This window comes from Patagioenas fasciata, chromosome 5 (assembly GCF_037038585.1).
Source record: "Patagioenas fasciata isolate bPatFas1 chromosome 5, bPatFas1.hap1, whole genome shotgun sequence".
NCBI lineage: Eukaryota > Metazoa > Chordata > Aves > Columbiformes > Columbidae > Patagioenas > Patagioenas fasciata.
In genome coordinates this window covers 30014638-30032620 of record NC_092524.1, presented here as the reverse complement: position 1 = coordinate 30032620, position 17983 = coordinate 30014638, and the positions used below count along the sequence as shown (strand labels likewise).

Genomic DNA, 17983 nt, shown 5'->3' with positions numbered 1-17983 from the left:
CTATTTATAGGTTGTGGAAGATGTTGCAGAGCAACCTCACAATTCACCTTGCAGCCCACTTTGTTCCGAGCTCCCGTGATGCAATTCTTAATGCAAGACGGAGGGAATGTGGTAAAACGCACGTAGCTCCATCAAATCCCCGCGCTGTGCCCCCGTTGCCGTTAACCGTGACGGCGCCCGATCCCAGCGCCGTCTGCACCTCAGCGCTCCAGTCAGTGGCGGGGCCGGCCCTCCTCGCTTCTGCCCGTTTTGAAGGGAAGTCTCGCCGCGCGGCCGGGCGGGAGCGCCGGGTCCCTGCCCGCCCCGCTCCGGACGACTGTTGGGTCCCCCGGGGCTGTGAGGAGGCCCCACCGCCCTTCCGGCGGCTCAAGGGCGAGAGTGCGCCACTTCCGGTACACATCCGCCTCCCCGCGCAAGCATCGCGAGAGCCCACCCCGCCTCACGCGAGACTCGATAACTCACCCGGCCGCTTCGGCCGAGTACCTTCGGCAATTTCCGTCAGTGCCAGACTCTACCAATCGGTCGCCGGAGCGCATCGATGGGAGCGGGCCCCCCGAGGGCTGCGTGTGCGGACGGCGACCGCGGTGTGGGCCCGGGGGCCGTGCGGCGGCTGTGGGAACGCCAGCGGGGCGGCGGGCCCGAGGCGCGGGACCGGAGTGGCGGGGTGGTATGCGGGGCTCGATTGTTCAGGCCTGGCCATGGCGCCTCTCCTCCCCCCCGCCATGGCTCCCCGTGTCCCTGCTCCTCTCCTCTCAGTGAGCGAAAGTGGCCGCCGCCGCCGTCCCAGCGCCAGCAGCCGCCGCCTCCTCCTCAGCAGCAGCGCGGGCGCCATCTTGGCGAGGCAGGAGTCGAGAGCGCCCCGCGGCAGGAGACAGGCAGCGCCAGCCCCGGCAACGCGGGGCGAGAGGCCGGGTGGAGCGAACGGGGGAACGAGCCCAGGAGACACCCCCAGCCCCCTGCCGCCGCGGCCACCGGGCCGGAGCCGGGCCCGCAACCCAGGTGAGCCACCGCGGTGACCGAGCAAGGACATGCCGGGCCGGGGCTACGAGAGGCGGTAGCGGGGTTCCGCCTGGGCAGGCCGCGGCTTCACTCCCCCCGCTAAGCGGCGGCGGCCGCAGCAGCCGGGCCTCTTCTTAAAGGGACAGGCCCCTTCCCCGCCCTGCCCGCCGGATGCGCCCCGATATACCGGCTCCGGGAGCCGCCCCTCCCCCGCCCGGCGCGGAGCGCCCGCCGGGCCCCGCCACACGCTGCTGGGGGGAAGGGGAGAAGTGCGCGCGGCGGCGGGCCCGGGCGGGGGGGCGGGGGCGCCGCCGTGCACCTGCGGCCGCACGTGCGCACGGGGGGCGGTGGCGCGTGCGCGGGGGGGAGGGGGCGCCGCGCGGCGAGGGCGGTGGCGCGGCCGGGCCGGGTCGGGCCGGGCAGGGCAGGGCAGGAGGCGCCGGCAGCGCCGCGTCACGTCACGGGCAGCGCGGGCGGCGGCGGGAGCGCGCCCCCGTCTGCGGGACCGGCCGGCGGCGCAGCGCGGGGCTGGGACTCTCCGGCCCCCGGGGAGCGGCGCCGCGGGGTTCACAGGCACAGCCCGCCCCGCCACGGGGCAGGTCCCGCCCGTTCCCCGGGGTGTGCGGGTGTCAGAGCGGGGCCCTCGGCCCGTGGCCGCCCCGGCTGCCGAGGGAAGGGCGCTGTGTGCGCGGCGCAGCCCCGCGTGCGCACCGTCCCCCTGTGAAACTCGGGGAGTTCCCAGCGCCAGCTGCTTCCCGGCAGCGCCCGGGGTGTAACCGGCCCGGTGCGAACGGCGGCCGCAGGAACGTGTTCGTGCCAACCGGCGCCCCTCGTGACAGAAAGTACCTATTGGGTGTGCATAAAACACAGTTTAATGGTGAATCCAAACACTAGGAAATACCTCCTTACAGCTGTGGTGTAAAGTCGAATCCTGTTTTGCTGCAAACACATAACCTCATAAAATTTCTGCTGTGATTAGTATTATTTATCATTGTGCATTCTTTTTGTTACCCTGTAGCTAATCTTGAGTGACAAGTTTCCTTCTCAGCCTTAGATTATTTTCTTCTTCACATGAAGAAAATGGTGCAAGTCAAGTTCCTTTTTTATAGTGAAATGTACTTATATGCATTATTAGAATTTTACTTCTCTCATACATGAATAAATATACTGTATGGATTTGTACAGCATGTCTGATATGCCTGTATGTGACCAACACTTTTTTTTTAAACTTACATTAATCAGAAATTATGTATTTGTGTTGTTATTTCTTTAATGTGTATGTATAAGAGTACATCATGATATATGTGTTGGTATGTCTTACCGTGTTGGTAAGACACTAAGGGAAAAGTATAAGAAACAGGACTGTAGCTTGAACCATTTCCCAATGTTTAAGGTTATTCCCTGTAATTGACTTCTAGTCCGTCTCTCACTTGTATATTGTTTAAGTTGCATATAGGACTGCTCTGCATTTCTTGACTGTTTAAATGAGCAAGTTTTGTTCCACTTGGGTATAACGTAATATGCTGTAAATTCTGTAATAAGCATATTTGACAAACTGAATTACATGCCAGGGATTGTTTTAGATGGCAAGATGAAAAACATCCTCTTAGAGCTTTCTTGGACATAGTTCCCTTTTCGTGGTCTGGGGTGGAGGGAGTAAAAACCAAACCAAACTGACACCACCCCTGCAGTTTGTGTTTCGTGCACGCAGAGGGAGGAGGAGCGAAGCAATGGCAATTGTGAGGGTAAGAGTTGGTGCTGTTACATGCTAGTTGAAATGTGGAAGCAGAGCTGTGACATGCCAACTTTTGTGTTCAGTGTGTTTTAAGGTATTGCGTCTTTCACTTATGTGTGTGCTTCTGACAATTTTTTATAGAGCTGTATAGCTTTTTTAATGTTTTTAATAATAATAAATTAGGTCCTATTTGTGACTGTTATTTCAGCAGATAGAAAGTTCAGAGTCTGTGCCTCACTGACACTTCTCTGTATTTAAAAGCAATTAAAAGGTGGAACAGCGATCAATGCAATGCTGTCTCATTCCTTGGAGAACAATATAAAACCTTACTACAAAAGCAGAACAGTGAAGTAGAGTACTTTATATAGGACGGTATCTAGTTTTAACTATATTTCATTACTCAGAAAATGAGTTAAAATGGCTTCTTTGTCATTTCAAACTGAAATGGTGTGAACTCACACTTCAGTTGTATGTATGTGTCTTTTGTTCACTCAGCTTGAGTTCAGTGGAGACTAAGGGCATTAGGTTCATACAGAATAACCTCCTATCTGCTTTTTTTTAAGGCAATAATCACTTGTGTATGAAGGTTCTATTTAAGACACTGCCATAAAAGACTATATGGAGTTTGTTTTGCTTTAATACCTGACATATAGTGTACTCTGGAAAATAGTTCTCAGTGTAACTATAAGCGTTATCAAAGCGAGCTAAAATGTGAGAGGAGGAAAAAGAATATGTAATTCTCCAAGAAAAATATCTCTTCAGGCTTTTTTTATGACACCAGAATTTCTGTATTAGAGATTTTACACTTATAAAGACATCTGACAAAAATATACCTAAGTGATATTACTGTAGTAATGTAAGTTTTCCATATAGATCTTGACTCAGTTTTCTGTGTGGATATCTATGTTTGTGTCAGGAGTTATTCTGGAGATGTTACTACAGGAAATTCTTACAGTATTCTGCTATTCTGATGAGAGTTGTATGGCTTAATTATAAATTTTTTCAAGAAAACAAAGTATCTTAGGTGTTCATATCAATTTCGAAATATCTCTCTTAATAAGTTGATGTCAAAATGCAGAGCACAAAAAGACTGTGTGGAAAAAACCCAGAAAAATACTAAAATTGTAAAGGAACTAAGCATAGAAGGTTGTATTCTTGTTCCTAGTTTTTAATCCTGCTTAATGGATCAATCTTTCAATACTGTCAATAGGTACATGAATACATACTTTCTGTACACAGACTGGGATTTCAGCTTTTTGTCCACTTGAATGTTTTGTTGGTGTGTTTATTCCAGTTGGATGGAGGAGAGGTAAGAAACTCTGGTTCTGCAGACTGAAGTGTTTGAACTAATAAGTATGCTCACCTGCTGGCTGGCAGTGCTTCATGTACACGCACTTAGTGTGTGGCAGGCCAGGCAGCTTGAATTAGTTTTACCTCCCTGATTTGCCTTGTGTTTGCCACAGGCTAAGAAGGGCTGCTGTGGATTAGCTGCTGTGTTGCACCTTATGCCTCCATGGCAGCGTGTGTTTGTGGATGTGTCCTCAACTAAGAATGTAGTTGTTATTATTATTTACTATAACGTTTCAAGTGAGTGTTAGGCATAACGAGAAGAAAAAGTAATCCTCTGGGCCTTACCTGAAGGTGAAGAGATGCCACAAACTGAAGGAAAAAAAGAAAAAAAAAAAAGGAAGAAAACAAGGGGCTCCAGGAGGAAAAAGTACTATTTCAAACAGCCTTTCTAACTCACAGCTAGGCACAAGTGCTGAGCTCTGTACTTGCCACTTATGGGGCTCCTGCTTTAAATTAATATCAGTAACAGAAGCTTGTATTTCATTCAGAAATAGCCAGTGGATGTTTGTTTAAATGCTGCTTTGTGAGAGTGGTGGTTTTCCTGTTTGGTTGGTGTGGGTCAAGGGGTATAGAATTTAGGAAACCTTGTTTTAGAACATAACTCAGCTCTCTGAGGATGTCCTTGGAAGGTTCTTCTCCAATACTGGGTGTTTACTTACTGACTAGACATTGTAATGGGCAATCTTGAAAAAACAGGGTGAAGAAATCCTGCACCTACGTTAACATTGAACTAAGCAATGTGATTTAAACCAAGGTACTTCAGAACTGAGTATAGGTCTTAAAAAAACATGTATGATTATGAAGATTATTTGTATGAAGTTGGTATATATTAGGTTGGTGCAAAAGTAATTGTGATTTTGGACCGTGAATTTTAAATCATTAGCCTCAAACACACCTTTATTAATCAAAGTATGAACCATTACAGTCAACACATTTTTGACAGCAAGAAATAAGTTTGTTTATTCCTGTAGTGTAAAAATCCATGCTTGAAGAAGTGGTAGTTGGTTGGCAAGAGGTCAGGTGAATATAGTGCATGAGGCAAAACTTCATAGCCCCCAGTTTGTTCAACTTTTGAAACGTTGGCTGTATGATGTGCGGTGGGGCATTGTTGTGGAGAAGAATTGGGCCCTTTCTGTTGACCAGTGCCGATGGCAGGCACTGCAGTTTTCGATGTATCTCATCAATTTGCTGAGCTTCCTTCTCAGGTGTAGTGGTCTGGCCAAGATTCAGAAAGCTGCAGTGGATCAGACCAGCAGCAAACCACTAAACAGTGACCAAGGCTATTTTTGGTGCAAGTTTGGCTTTGGGAGGTGCTTTGAAAGTTCTTCCTGGTCCAGCCACAGAGCTAGACATCACCTGTTGTTGTATAAAATCCACTTTTCATCTCACGTCACAATTCGATCGAGAAATGATTTGTTTTTGCGTAGAATAAGAGAAGGTGACACTTCGAAACAGTGATTTTTTTTTTTTATTTTCGGTCATCTCATGAGGCACCCATTTACCGAGCTTTTTCACCTTTCCCATTTGTTTCAAATGCTGAGCGACCGTAGAACGGTCACTGTCAAGTTCTTCAGCAACTTCTCGTGTAGCTGTAAGAGGATCAGCTTGGATGGTTGCTGTCAGTTGGTCATTGTCACCTTCCAATGGACGGACACTACGCTTCTCATCTGTGAGGCTCTTGTGTCCTTTGTGAAACTTCTTGAGCCACCACTGCACTGTACGTTCGTTTGCAGTTCCTGAGCCAAATGAGTTGTTGTGAGTTGTCTCCACTGCATTATGACCCATTTTGAACCTGAATAAGAAAATTGCTCGAATTTGCTTTTTGTCTAACATAATTTCTATAGTCTAAAATAAATATAAAATAAACATCTAGTAATAAGGCATTAGCAAAAAAAATTAAAGCTAGAAAAACACATTAAAATTACGTATAACGTAACCACATTTATTTAAGAATGAGTTCCAATACCAAACAGCAAATTTCAACAATGCAAAAACCGCAGTTCCTTTTGCACCAACCTAATATATAACTAAACCCAGATCCTGCTGATGTTTTACTTGTGATTTTAATGATTCAAAAGACCACATGATACAATTAAATGATTTCAGTGTGGACTTCTGATTGAGTAAGAATGTTACAGGATTCGAAGTGCCAGCCAGGCAGTGCAGCAGCTGTTTATTTCCAAATGCTGATTTTCTAAACCTTTATAACTATCGGGGAGGTAAAGGGAAATAACCACTGAATTTGATGCTGAAACTTAACATAAAATTGATGTTCATCAGTAAGAAAGTTGTGATGGCAGAGGATTACTCTGCAACATCCAGTCATTTTACTACCTGTAACATATGAGTATTTACTTAAATATTACCATCAGTAATGAAAATGTTTTGAAAATCTGTATTTCTGTACTTTTCCTTAAACTGAGAAGGCGAAAGGATAGATTTTGTTTCAAGAATGGCAAAGAGGAATTGAGTGAATGTCATCACCATATGAATCCACTGAAGCAATGTCTTGGTGATGTTCTGGTTTAGGGGATCGGGCTGCAGTGTGACTCTCACTTGTTTGTTCCCATCTTCTCTCACTTCGGTATTCAAGCAATTCTTACCATTGGAATTCTTTGTTTCTTAAAATCTATGTGGGAACAAAAGAACAGAGAATAAAGAAGTACCTCTCAATTAGCTTCCCGTATTATTACTTTGATCAAGAGAGAAGCACTGTGCGACTGTTAGCATATAAATAAATGAGAGACCGAGTTCAATGGCTGAGCTATTCTCTATTCAGTATTCCTGCCTAGCACTTATTACATTTGGTTTGGGTATTATTAATACATTGAAGAATATTGTTAAGCTGTCCTCTGTTTGTTTATTCAGTAGGTGGGATACAGACAAGTAACTGTTTTGAGGACAAGAGTAATTAACTTTGGATATACAGGAGCTTCTTGGAACAGTTAGAAGACAAGCAGAAGCATGTCTCTTTCTACAAGTGAAATGCAGAGTACTTATACTGTGTCAGCACAGGGAGGACTTAAATTCGGAAATAAAAGGTTTCCTGATCTGGGAAGTAATATTTAAAAACATAGGTATCTGAAAAAAGTACGGATGAGAGCACATGCTTGGCATAGTGTGCACAACAAGGATTTAATGTGCTAAAATATGGAATGAAACCTACCTCTGCAGTTACTGCAGCGATTGCAGACGAAGGGTATTATTACTTTCAAATTTGCCTGGGAACTCTGTGCAGCAGCGATGAGCCACTCCTGAGAAAACATCTTATTTTTCTAATTACTAAATGCATCTGATAGCATCTTCTTTTCATAGGGTCATTTATATCTTACAAGTGAAGAAATAGTCTTCTGTGGATCTCCTGAGCAGTGTGAGTGTGGAGCTGGGCGAGCAGCAGTGCTGGTTGGAGCAGGGACACCGATCCAAGCTGGGGCACCTGCTGAGACCAGCACGTAGGCAGGTGTTTCTGGGCAGCCAGAAAAGCATCCACTTACTAATTTGAGATCAGGAATATAATTGTGTTTGGTTTGCCTCTGGCCTGTTTGCCGTCCTGCAGTTAAAAACTTCAAATCTGTCTGAATATCAAATCTATCCCTTTATTTTGCTGTTCAGCTTGTATGGTTTTCTGAGGACAAGGCTCACTGGGGTGCAGAAGAACCTATTGGGTTTGGTAGCTTATTTGAAGGCAGTGAATCCAAGAAAAGTCCTGTGTGCTTTATGCCATGTGGGGTGTGTTTCTTTCTGGATGTGTCTTGAGGACAGGCAGTGCTAGCAAATGTTGAGTTTTGGGAAGGAGGTTTACTGGAGAGAGCAGACAGGTGAAAGATGCCCTTTGGTTCTGAGCAAAATCATTAAGCAGTGATTGCACATGATGTTTTGCCTGAGAAGATAAAATACTGCCATGTTCACATAACACATGCTTTTGTTGACGGATACATTTTGTGATGGGGTGATAAAACGGATCACCGTACTTCTTGTGGTGTGGTACTAAAGGTTGAATCTTGCTTCTATAGTAGATATCATTTTTATTGGTGATGAGAAGGAACACCATTTTCATCTTCTTAATGTCCTTTTCTATCCCCTCCCATAATGATTTAATCCATCAGACACAACTTTTATATTTCCTCTCATTTTCTAACCTCATTACTTTCTTCATGACCTTGTCTCTTGCAAGACCGTTTTTAATTTTAGTTTGGTTGGGGTTTTGGTTGTTTGGGGTTTTTTTGTTTTGGGTTTGTTTGTTTTTTCCAAATGACTGTTAAGGAATATGATATATGTAGATGAAAGTTTCTTGGAAAACATGAATCATAATGCACTTATCAAACGGAAAGCTTTCAGGTGCTTTGGTCTGTCTGTTAACCTCTGCTGGAAATGGGTATTTGATAGCAGAGGTTGTTCATTCTGTTGCTGTCAGGTGTACAAAGATCAAGCATATAGGAAGCTAAACCTAGATGGCTTCAGTCTAAAAATAATTTCAAAATTAGGGCTGTTATACTGTCTAACAATTTCTGGCATGCTCTTGTGTATTCTGTGTGGGTAAAGATGTTAAATCAAGTCTAGGTTTTTATTAAGAAATAATAAATTTTGCTCTTGCTCAAACACAGCAATTAGTATCAAGATGGTAATCACATCATAGTGTTTTGTAATGTTGGTTGTTCTGAATCTGTTCTGTATTTTTTGACGATAAAAATGTGGAAAAAGTTAGATGCTGTTTTTTTGGACTGTATACACAAAGAGAGGATAATTTGAAGACCAGATACTCTATCTGTGTTTTCACTTATGTAAACTTGAAACAATTTAGTCATTAACAATTTAATAATTGAACAAACATAAGGTGTTTTGCAGTAAATTGTGAAGTTTGCTTCAGGTTTTGTAATATTTTCTTAAAGTTACAGAAACCAGAAAAATCGTTCAGAAGAGCAATTAATCTAAGTCTTTCAAAAGCTGACTGGTCTTATTTTTGTACTCTACCAGAAGCAAGAGCTTAAGACATTTATTTATTAGTAAGTGGTATCATATTTAGGGTATTGACAGCACTTTCATTTATACGGTAAGAACTGTGACTTAGGAAATAATTTAAAATTATCTTCTTCTTTATTTTTATAACAATGATGAGATCTTTTGTAACAAAAGAAAAATAAAATTCCAGTTGACAGAGCTATTACTGTAACAGCTGTTATGACATCTTTTGTAGCTGAAGTAAAATAAAACTGCAGTTGACAGAGCAGTAAAATATTTGTATAGCTTTGTTTTTAAAGTATGTATGATGGAAATATTGCAGGGGTGATGTGGTATTTTTTGAGAATCTAAAATCCTGAGAACAAATAAATGAAAATCTGACTATTTTTAGTAATTGAAAAAACAGAGCTAGAGTATGTTGTACATTTGTAAATAAACAGAAGTATGTAATAAATTGCTAATTATGTGTTACTTTAATAATGATAACACTTGAATTTTAGTATGGAGGGTTTTTTGGTCAAGTAGGTGTAGATTGTCAACAGGTACCAGCTATGTTGTTAGTGCTGTAAGAGTGACATTACTTTAGAGTAAAGTCTTACAGGTATTCTGTATGAACTGAATGATAAAAACAAGAGAAGAACGATGTTTACCATAGTTCTTCCTTTTTGGAGTAAGTTTATATACGTGATTCAACTTTGCAATAATTTAATTGCTTTAATTCAACTTTAATAATAGCTGTCCTCTGCAGAGTTAAACGTTTTGTCTTTAATAGTGATGGAAATTTACTTTAGATGTTCAAGGACGGGCTTCATTGTACTTTGCATTTCTCTGTCAGCACTTGGGCTCCCGCACTAGGTCAGTGCAGCACTGGTTGCTCTCAAATGGTGTCTGTGACGTCATCAAACAGAAAACTAAGAATCTAGTTTTTGGCTATGGTAACATTGTGGTGTAAGGTTCAGTGTGAGTTTCTGTTTGTTTGTTTGTTTAATATACCTATTAACTGCCACCTAAACTTTTTGCCCAGAACTACCTTGGTGACGTGTGCTGTGAAATGTGAGCATTTGGAGTACCCTGCAGTACATTCTCCTGCTCACCCAATTCCTTCCTCTCCAAGGAGGTGGTGGTGATAGTGCCTGTTGTTCCTCATTGACAGCCGTGTGTCCAGAGGCTCCTGTGCATGAGGAGAAGTTTGTTCTATGGCCTCGGAGCTGGGTGCTGGGGAGGATGGCAGCTGCTCAGAGCTGGCAAAACCCCTTTATCTGCAGTATCTGGAGAAAGCTCTGCGACTGGATCAGTTTTTACGACAGACCTCTGCCATCTTCAACAGGAGTATATCCAGGTACCAAAACCTTTTCTGTTGCGAATACCAAGGAAAGACAAGCATTTCTATTACATTGTTTCCGGACAACACCATATTATGGGTTTAGTAGCGGCTTGTTCATTATAAACTCTTTGCCTTCAGAGATCTTGTACTGTGCTTCTCTTAGCTCACACTGATAATTCAGTGTGTTGCCAGCCGAGGTACAAATTAGCACGATGTTTTAAAGCTCATTTTTGTAGCTGAGTGGCCAAAACTTTCCTTGCAAAAAGTAGGTTGAACAAGCCCTAAGTTGATTTCTCAGGGAGATGGCCTGTAGCCATAAGTGAAATACAAAGACTGTTGTCAGATGCAGAATTCGTATGTGGATTGTAGCAATGAGAAGTGAGTCATCAAGCTGCATTTCTGTCCCAAAATAATTTACTACGTTTAATTTCATCAGTGTTTTGGAATTGTAGTGTTACAGAACTGATAACTGTCTGGGTAATAGATAACAGGTATACTTAAATGCATGTACTGAAACCTGCACTAAGAGTAGAAAAAGTACAGTTTTAGATTTGTTACAGGTACAGTAGTGCTGGGGATGGCAATGTTGTGCTTTAGTTTGACTTGATATTGTTTTCTTACTTAATTCATGCTTCTCAAATTAAGATACCCATTTAAAGACTGAAGGTGCAGGTTGATAGCACAGCCAGGCTGGTCTGATTAACTGCTGCTGAGGGGTTAGTGAGAAACTATTAACAGCAATATTTCTAATGCGTAAAATTACATCTGAAGCTGTTCCAGTTCTCAGGCCTTAAGACAAATGGCCACATGTAAGGAAGTTGCATGGACATCTCCTTTTTTGAATATTTTCCTGTCATTGTTATCATATTACGCATCTTCTTGCAGCGATGAAAGTGAAGATGGATTGGATGACAATCCTTTGCTGCCTCAGTCTGGGGATCCCCTGATGCAAGTTAAGGAAGAGCCTCCGAACTCTTTGCTTGGGGAGTCTTCTGGAGCAGGGAATTCCGGGATGCTGAACACGCATTCCCTGAACGGAGTACTGCAGCCAGGTGGGCATGCTCTAGACGGAGTCTCTGCCTTCTTTGCGATAAGCTGGGAGAAGGGTTATTTCTTAAGAAATTTATTTTAATTTTTTCTCTAAACAGAACCAAAGTCTGAAAAAGGGAGCTTGTATAACTTTTCCAAACTGAAGAAAAGCAGAAAGTGGCTGAAGGTAAGAACATTGGAAACAAATGCAGCTGTTATGAAATCTTTGAGTAGAGTTCCAGTCCACACCCTGTGGACAGTGGTGACTGGTTCCATCTTGTCATCCAGCATAGGTCATGGTGTAGAAACATGTAAGCAAGCAGACAGAAGCAAGAAAAGAAGTTGAACACTGGTCAAAGCATTATCACAAATTATCACAAATATGATTTCCAAATACAGTAAGTTTACAGTAAGTTTGTTCTCATCTCAGTAGTCCTTTAAATTTTACTTTACATATGCTACTGAGAGCTCAGAAAGTTGACTAGTGTGTTTTAAGAGCTGCCCTAAATCATGTGATGCAATTTAATTGATGCAAAATCGTACACTGAGAAAGAGACATAAGATGGCATAGAGATGTGGTAATATTTTGCATTGCTGAAAAGATGGCTCCAAATGAATTCTTTAGTCTTAGCCTTGTTCTGTATTTACTTATTTGCTGCACTATTTGGTTGGTTGGTTGGTTTTGGTTGTTTGTTTTTGTTTGGTTGGTTGGGTTTTTTTACATTAAGAAAAAGCATTTACCAAAGCAAAAAATAGATTCTATAGAGGCTTCTCATCCTGGAAATGGAAAGAAGAGTATGTGATGGTTGAAAATAAATATTGTATGAGACCTTGGTAGAACAAAATAGAATTATAGTCTCTGTAGATATGAGGCTTTCATTTAAATTGTGCAGCAAAATGGACAGTAGGCATTTTGATTTTGGTGAGCAGCAGCATTTTAGTTAAATTGCATAGTGAGTATACATTCAGAAGCTTGAAGTAATTTTAGTACACTGTCCAAATTCAAATGAACTATTATGAAAGATATTAAATGGACATTTGGGACTCAGCTGAAAATTTGTTTCTAACAGGAACTCAGTACAAGGTCCAAATGAGGGTGGAAGGAGAGAGTGGAATGGTGGCTTTATGCTGTCTTTGCATTTTCTTTGTGCTGTAGCCTTCTGTAGTTTGCAAAGGTGGATTGTTGAGAGGTCAGACAAGGGCCGAATGTGCTGCAGCTGATGCAGGTGCAAGTGACAGAATAGCAGGAATGGGGTAGGAAAGTACCTGCAACCACAGATCACAAGAGGCCCCTACTGGTATCCTGGATTTTTTCACTGCTGAAAAGAGCCTTCTGAAGCCACAAACAGGCAAAGTGCATTCTAAAATGACTTGCCTATCACCAAACTAACAGAAAACCACCTCCCCCAAAATTGGAAAATGAGCATTGGATTCACTGCTACCCAGTTCTGTACCTCAGCAAACTTTTCCATTTGAGGTGTTTCAGATGGAAGACACTTCGTAAATGTGCAGTATTATTGTTGGGCCAGACCTGTAGCCCTTTATTAGGTAAAGGCTCCAGAGTGCTTTGTATAAATAAACAATTCAGTACAGGAACTTGTGATTGTTAAATTAGTCTCCATTTATTCTTGTTAGAGTATCCTTCTGAGTGATGACTCCAGTGACACAGATTCACCAAGTGATGAGGATGGAGAGGATGAAGAAGAATTTTCTCTTTCAAGGGAGGAACTTCACAATATGCTGCGATTACACAAATACAAGAAACTGCATCAAACTAAATATAGCAAAGACAAAGAGGTAAAAATCCCGAATTTTTACATGTCCTTGATTTTTATTCTTTCCTTTAACTGCATTATTTTAACTTCTCTTCCATTTTTCTGGGGAAAAAAAATCAAAAACCCAAAGAAACATAATATTTTGTGGACTGGAAAATATCTGGTTTGGTAGACTAGAACAATCGAGCATCAGTTTCAGACAAGGGTTATTTAATTATGTACAGACTGAAAAGATGTTAATGCCTTATGCTCAGAATCTCTCAATAATTTATGTAGCTAGTGCAGGTACATGTGTATATATAGCTTGTATTCATTACAGCAAGTACAGGGTGCTAGAGTGCAAGAGTTGGAAAACTGAGGTGCTGTGCGTTAAATTATAATACAGGTAATAGCTGCTGTTCAAGACTAAAATTGTGTATTTAAATCCAAAGCAGTATGCTTGTATCATCACTGAGACAGCAAGTAGTAAGGTGATGTTTACCTTTTGTAAGGGAATTCCTAGTTTTCTCCCCTGTTTTGTCATTTTGGGGTGTTTACTTGTTTGCTTTTTTACCCTTATTTTCTTTAAGACTTTCTTCTCATACTCTCTTTTTTTCTATTCCTTAGAAGAAAGTAGTGTGCCTTTTTTTTAGTAGCAGGCCAAGTTTTATGACTGTTATGAACTAGTAATATATTTCTTCAAATTACAAGGACTTCTGCACAAATTATTTTCATTGCTGTTTTGCGTTGCACTAGAAAGTAGGTCTCAGATGAAGGAAGTCATCCTATTCTGCTATCAGATGATGTACCTGATGTGAAAACTTGTTGTCTTATTTCATATTCTTCTGAAATTTCTCCAGTAGAGTGAAAACATAACTTTCATACCCAAGTCCTTGCTTCTGTCCACCTCTTTCCTGTGTTTGTTTGTGAAGTTTTGAATGCAGATTGTGTTAGTTTCTTGAAATATTACATAACTACACAAAAATTCATGCACCAAATTTTCACACAGGTCATAACTTTTGTTAGATTATACTTAAATACTTATTTCCAGCCTAGTAAGAAATAATACCCGTGAAAACAACCAGGGTATTGTCAGATCAGCAGTACAGATACAGTACCTGATGGAGGGGCAGGGAGGGAAACACGTCTGTCCAAAAAAGTTTATGCGGATGTTCTCAACTTTCAAAAATCTTTTATTAAGTTAATAGGATGCTTAGGCTTTAAAAAATATTTTCTGACCTGTACTCTCTTTTGTTTATGCCTAACCTGTGTATAGTTCTTCAATATTTTAGTTGAATAATGCTTGGAATAGACTGACTTTTTTGATAATTTGAAAAAAATGCTGAGGCAGCTCTATTTTACTTGATAATCTGAATGTTCAATTTGTTTCTCCTTGTGGAAATCTATTAAATGCCTTTTACCTAAACCTGTCCTTTAACATCCCTTGCGATGATAAAGTAGAACACGTATGTGATTTGGGAATGTAAGCAAAACAAACCAGGGGTCCGTGATGGGACCCCTCCATGTAATGGGATGCCCTCGCTGGGCAGCAGCCATGTGGAATAAAACTAAAGTGATGTGTTTTGAAAGCGTGAGCTGCGCTGCCCAGTCCTCCTGTCGCGCTTAACTGGGTGGGTTTGGTTCCGTGTGTGCAACTTGAGGTCCACCTTTGCAGCCGTGGTTTCACTTTGGACACTGTACAGCCCTTGATAATAATGCTGACTGTGGAGAAAGGCATGTTTTCTGTCGTCTTATATTTATGATCGAGATCTGAAAGAGGTTGCCTGCTGTATCTGTTTTCCACTACTGTGCTCACTTGCATCCACTTCAGTTGCAGCAGTATCAGTACTACAGCGCGGGGCTGCTGTCTACGCATGACCCTTACTATGAGCAGCAGCGCCACCTGCTAGGGCCCAAGAAAAAGAAGTTTAAAGAAGAGAAAAAGTTAAAAGGTAAAGTCACTAATCTTATGTTTTTAAATGGCTACTGTGATTAAACTCCTTTCCTATGTTGTTTCCTTTGCATAAGCACAAATGTTCAACACTTTTGGATTTTGCTTGGAAATATCTGATTCTGTCCCAGAAGAAAATCTTCAGAAAATACTGTGCTTTCTCTCTGGCTTCTAAAAAGCTAGAGTGATAAAAAGCAGTGTGAATTGAGTTCATGGCTTTAGATTTTCTTTGTGGACCTCTGAATCCAGAATGAAAGAGCTATGCAGTAAGAACCTGATAGCTTTATTCATTACTTACATCCATAAACACTGTTGCATATCATGGTCTACACACTCAAGAGTTTTTTGAAAATGCTATAGTTCCTTGAAAAATTTAAGAACTTATCCAGTACTTGATGCAGCTATTCCTGAATATGTAATTCCCATGAACAAGAGATGATAGGGAGAGTGTTTTGTGAAAATCAGAGGGAACGAACTCAGAATTGATGTTCAGTGTGAGTTAAAGTAGAATTACTTCTGTAATGTCTCAGCTGCCATTTCTCAGATGCACATTTGCCAGGAAGTACAGTTTCCTTTCTTACTTGAGCTGGCAGCAGCTGTAAAGCTGTAAGGAAGCAGGAAGAGAACGCTCTGAACTGTCAGCAGAAGGTGAATTCTCTCTAGTGCAAGTACTTCAATTTGAGCTGTGTTTTAAGGGGGCTATTTTGAGCATCCTTCCTTCCTATCTTTCTGCAAGTTCCTTTAAATACATATTTTTTCCTCCACTAATCTTGCAGCATCCATGATTTTGCATACTCAGGAAGAATATTTTTAATATCCAATACCAGAATCAATTTCCTCTGAAAGCTAGTATCTCTAATACATGGTAACATGCCGATCTCTTTCAACTACTGAGAAGATCGATTTAAGATTATCCTACCAAATGCTAATGTTGTTACCTTTACATGTCTTTAAGTGTAATTTTACCACAAACTAAGACAACATTGTACCAGGTCCCAGACATTTTAACTCCTAGGGCATGTTTCCATGGGTGGAAAAGCTGCGTTTCACCACTCTATTTATTAAACAGGAAGAATCTTTGCATTGTAAAGTAATGAGGAAATCTCTAACATGATAAATGGATGTTACCAGAATTGACAAACATGGATACATTTGACTTTTTGTTGGTTCTGCATATAAATTGACTAGGCTAGTTTATTCAGGAGAGTTACCTGATAACATCTATCCCAAAAATAGAAAAATAAATGGATTTTTATGATAATTGTTCCCATGCAGGCAAGTTGAAAAAAGTAAAGAAAAAGAGGAGACGAGATGAAGAACTCTCCTCAGAGGAGTCACCACGACGCCACCATCACCAGACCAAAGTTTTTGCCAAGTTTTCTCATGATACGCCGCCACCTGGGTCCAAGAAAAAGCATATGACTATTGAGCAACTTAACGCACGTCGGCGGAAAGTGTGGCTTAGTATCGTTAAAAAGGAGCTGCCAAAGGTGAGCTTGGCTAATGGCAGTAGGTCAGTGGTGATGGCAAGAAAATGAAACAGATAATTAATGTAGAGTTGACATTTGGAAATACAGAGTGAAGTAAAACCTGATTTTTCTGGTGGTCACTAGTGGCCAAACTGATGTTCTGCAATCTGTAAGCAAAGCATAGTTTGAATTTCTTATCACCAGTGATACCTAAGTGGAACATGCGCTACTTTGCCTCCACGGTCATTTGTCTGCCCACCCCCTTTCTAGGAATAGTACAGTAAACTCCAGCAGCTGCTGCTGTTCAGCTGCAGGATAGCAACGTAGTGCAAACTAATATCTAGGTTTTACCTAAAGTTCAGGAAAGGAGTGTTTCAGTCATCGTAGCAATGCATGGGTTTGGAAACTTATTTCAGAAACAGTCTAGGGAAAAGTGTTTGTACTGCTTACAGGATGAGCTTCAGGCACATTGAAATAGAAAGCTGGATTTTCTGAGATGTGATCAGAGTGGACTTTAAAACGTGCTTTTCGGAGTTCACATCTAACAGACTTTGAATTCTAGGAAGCTGAACGTGAATGATGGCTGTATAATTCTTTATGAACTTAGAAGCTAGGCAAAGAATATGTGCAGTATGATAGATTTCATTTTTTCAAAAGACTGATTTTGCTCACATGACAAACAGGATCTACATTAATTCTTACCATCTTTGGGAAACAATGGAAATTTTTGTTGTTTACTTCAGTGATAACAGAAGAATAGGAGAACCCTGCTTTGTAACAATAGCAATTAAAAAACAATCCTGAAAAACGTGTTTTACATGCTTCCTTCAGGAGTTGGAATACATTTAGATACGCCTTCAGTAACTAAGGATGAAAAGCTGTTTCAGTCAAAACAAAAAATATTTACAGTAGCTGTACCCAATTATTCAACAGTGTGCATGGCTGAAGTTGGCATGTGTATCTGCTGAAGACTCAATAGTGATCTTTTAAAATACTGTAAAGCAATTACCCTTTACCTGATTTTAGTATGGTATTCTTTTATAGGCATACAAACAGAAAGCCTCAGCCCGCAACCTTTTCCTCACCAACAGTAAAAAGGTAAGTGGTGTTTAGCTTTATACTGTTACTTGTACTAGATTTAATAAGCCAACTGTAACCTCGTTATGTTTCATCTGCCTCTTACAAAACTGACTATACTAGCAGAGTAGTACAGGAGAAAGCACTGAATTTTGTAAGTAATTTGTGATTTTATATAAGGCGCTTCATTTTTTAGATGTGTCCTTTTGGCGCGTATCATATGCAAGATATGAAACGAGCAACATTAATTTCTTTCATGAGGTCTTTCTGGCTTTCATAAGATTTAGTTTCTACATTTTTAATTTACTGATTTTTGATACAATACATGAACGCCTT

At 41.4% G+C, this 17983-nt stretch overlaps 1 protein-coding gene across 2 annotated transcripts in view; it reads left to right on the top strand.

Moving 5' to 3' along the window:
• Positions 1–755: 755 nt before the first annotated feature.
• Positions 756–17983, top strand: part of INO80 (INO80 complex ATPase subunit) — a 74566-nt gene continuing 57338 nt past the window's right edge. Inside the window, exons 1-8 of one of the 2 annotated variants that reach the window (XM_071809172.1) lie at positions 756–999; positions 10197–10382; positions 11253–11419; positions 11516–11583; positions 13032–13193; positions 14982–15102; positions 16377–16591; positions 17615–17668. In XM_071809172.1, the coding sequence (XP_071665273.1) occupies positions 10240–10382; positions 11253–11419; positions 11516–11583; positions 13032–13193; positions 14982–15102; positions 16377–16591; positions 17615–17668 (930 nt within the window). In that variant the 5' untranslated portion in view covers positions 756–999; positions 10197–10239. The remainder of the gene's footprint in view (positions 1000–10196; positions 10383–11252; positions 11420–11515; positions 11584–13031; positions 13194–14981; positions 15103–16376; positions 16592–17614; positions 17669–17983) is intronic. The other variant, XM_065839572.2, reaches the window with a different exon arrangement.